The sequence below is a fragment of the Anastrepha obliqua genome, unplaced genomic scaffold, assembly GCF_027943255.1.
Source record: "Anastrepha obliqua isolate idAnaObli1 unplaced genomic scaffold, idAnaObli1_1.0 ptg000005lb, whole genome shotgun sequence".
Lineage (NCBI taxonomy): Eukaryota > Metazoa > Arthropoda > Insecta > Diptera > Tephritidae > Anastrepha > Anastrepha obliqua.
In genome coordinates, this window is record NW_026562177.1 from 3,086,015 (window position 1) to 3,088,741 (window position 2,727).

The 2,727-nt window shown below is 36.0% G+C and overlaps 1 protein-coding gene across 1 annotated transcript; it reads right to left on the reverse strand.

The window, feature by feature from the left end:
- Positions 1-270: 270 nt before the first annotated feature.
- Positions 271-1,238, reverse strand: LOC129251146 (tigger transposable element-derived protein 4-like). Its single transcript, XM_054890520.1, has 3 exons — positions 1,108-1,238; positions 624-1,048; positions 271-568 (listed from the first exon to the last, which is right to left on the reverse strand). The coding sequence occupies exons 1-3, from the start codon at positions 1,236-1,238 to the stop codon at positions 489-491; spliced, it is 636 nt and encodes a 211-aa protein (XP_054746495.1). The 3' UTR covers positions 271-488.
- Positions 1,239-2,727: the final 1,489 nt, after the last annotated feature.

A 2,727-nucleotide genomic window follows, 5' to 3' on the forward strand; every position in this document is an offset into this window, starting at 1 on the left:
ATCTGGAAGATCCTCATAAGTTTCCAAAAATCCTGCTTTACGGAAGCAATTTCGGACGGTTGTGGTTTCCACTTTATCCCAGGATGCTTTGGTGGAATACACAGCTTCTAGTACATTAATCGATTTTGAAAGCTCTGAGGCTGAACTTGTATTGTCAATTTTAGATAGCAAGTGTTTTAAAACTAAACTTCTATACAAAGTTTTAAAATTTTGGATTATACCTTGATCAAGGGGTTGGCTAACTGCCGTTGTATTTGGCGGCAAGAAAATAATTTTTATGTTGGTTAAGTTTAATTCCTTTGGATGAGAAGCCGCGTTATCTAAAAACAAGATAATTTTTCGGTTCTGGGCTTTCATTCTTCGATTGAACTGCTGCAGCCATTCACTCATTACTTCTCGAGTCATCCATGCTTTTTTATTAGACTTCCAATTCACTGGCAGTTTTGCGATTGGAACATGTTTAAAAGATCGAGGACGGGCTGCTTTACCTATAACCAAAAGCAGCTCCTTATCTCCAGCCATGTTAGCACAGAACAAAATTGTGAGTCTTTCCTTTGATAGTGCACCGCCCACGCATTTTTCGGATTTAAGAGCGGGGGATTTGTCAGGTAAGGCACGAAAAAAAAGCCCACTTTTGTCTGCGTTGTAAATGTCTTGAGGCTTGCAACCGGTCAACAGAAATGGCAGTTTTGTCCTAAACTGTTCGACACCATCCTGGTTTACATCTGCAGCTTCACCAGATACGCATTTGAAAGCAACATTATTCCTTATTCGCCATTTGTTTAACCATCCATCTGAAGCATTAAAATTAGGTACACCCAGTTTGCCTGCAATTTCCATTGCGTTTGCTTTCAAAATGGGACCAGAAATCGGAATGTTTTGACTTCTAGCCTTAGCGAACCAATTAAAATACATCTTGTCTATTTCAGAGCCGCCTTCTTTAAGAAAGCTTTGCTTTTGATGAACATTAACTCCAGACTCCCATTTAGAACGAATTTTTTCTTTACTTTTATTGATTTCAGCAGCTTGTGTTTTGCCAATATTGAACCTTTCAAAGCAAAAGAAACGTGTACCTACCATTAAATTTTTGGGCTCACTGTACTTTACCTTTTTCCAATTCCACGTACTGATAATTTATCTTTTTCGAAAACATTAATAATTTCCATTTTTTCTTTAAAAGAAAGTACCTTCTTTTTCGGCGCCATATTATTACGAACTTTGAACGCAACCATTCGCATGCAACTGACTTAACAAACTGAATGGAAAACTACTCTTAATTTAAAACACAGGGCTTGAATGTGTGCATACATGTTAAAAGGGGAACCACCTATTTCATTTTTATAATGAACAACAAAGCTTGCTTGTGATATTTTTGAATTTTGTCCGTTTATGAGAAATTTTTTTATGAAAATGGTTTGAAATACTTTGTCCGCGTCCGGTTATTAGAGTGTCCGTTTATTAGGATGATATTTGTATGAAAAAATGAATGAAAAACCTGTGTACCCAAAATTTGTCCGGTTATTGGAGCTGTCCGGTTATAAGGACTGTCCGTAATGGGGAATTTCACTGTAATTGCAGTTTTTGAAAGACTACGAAAATATCATGTATGCGAAATACTAAATATAAAGCAGACCTTTTCAGCACCCTATCACCATCAGACAATAACAGTTGAAAGGAGTCACAGAGTCCTAAATGAATTTCTGTTACACTTCGTAGAAAATCACGAATGGGACCAATGGCTACCTTATTTTGCATTTGCTTTTAATACCACACCGAACATAGAGACGGAATTTTTACCGTACGAGTTAATATACGGAAAACTTCCACGCTTACCAACTGACATAATCGAGGACAATCAACCAGTATATAACTTAAACAATTACGCAAATGAGATGAAACTTAGACTAAAAGAGTCACTTCTTAGGGCACAAGAGCTGATAAAACTAACAAAACATAAGAGAAAAGAACTATATGACAAGAGCAGTAACACATCAGAATTAAAAGTAGGTGACTGGGTATTTGTAAAACTAGAAAGTAGAAGAAAACAACAAAGTCCATATCATGGCCCTTATATCATAGTGGAGCGTAAAGGAGTCAATTCTGTATTACAAATTAACAATAAGTTTAAGGAATATCATAATAATACCCTTAAGAAATACAAAATCACCTAAAATATTATCATCTATACTAATATTATAAAGAGGAAAACTTTGTTTGTTTGTTTGTTTGTTTGTTTGTAACGAATAGGCTCAAAAACTACTGGACCGATTTTAAAAATTCTTTGACCATTCGAAAACTACATTATCCACGAGTAACATGGATTACATTTTATTTTGGAAAAAAATAGGGTTCCGTAAGATATTTGAATTTTTCGGACACAAACTGAAAAAAATCTTATATATAAAATAAAGCCAACTTTTTGTGTGTGTTCGCGAACCGGCCGTGTCTGCACCAAATTAAACCAAACTTACACACATTGTTAAGAAGATATTGAAGATGGTTTCCGTATAGTTTGGATACCTATTGGTGGATAGGGCTCGAGATATAAGTCAAAACGTGGACCCGGGTAACCTTCGGATGTGTATGTACAATATGGGTATCAAATGGAAGCTGTTGGTGAATGCTTTAGTTCAGAGTATTTCCATCCGCTCCGTGACTAGGGTCTCGAGATAGAGACCAAAACGTGGACCCTAGAATGTGTTTGTACAATATGGATATCAAATGAAA

What these genes read in the sequence shown, in the direction of transcription:
- LOC129251146 (XM_054890520.1), bottom strand. Translation starts at nt 1,238, where the DNA reads ATGCGAATGGTTGCGTTCAAAGTTCGTAATAATATGGCGCCGAAAAAG. An exon ending in GTACGTGGAATTGGAAAAAG is followed by an intron (nt 1,049 to 1,107) that starts GTAAAGTACAGT and finishes TTGCTTTGAAAG; the next exon opens with GTTCAATATTGGCAAAACAC. An exon ending in CGCAGACAAAAGTGGGCTTT is followed by an intron (nt 569 to 623) that starts TTTTTCGTGCCT and finishes AAAATGCGTGGG; the next exon opens with CGGTGCACTATCAAAGGAAA.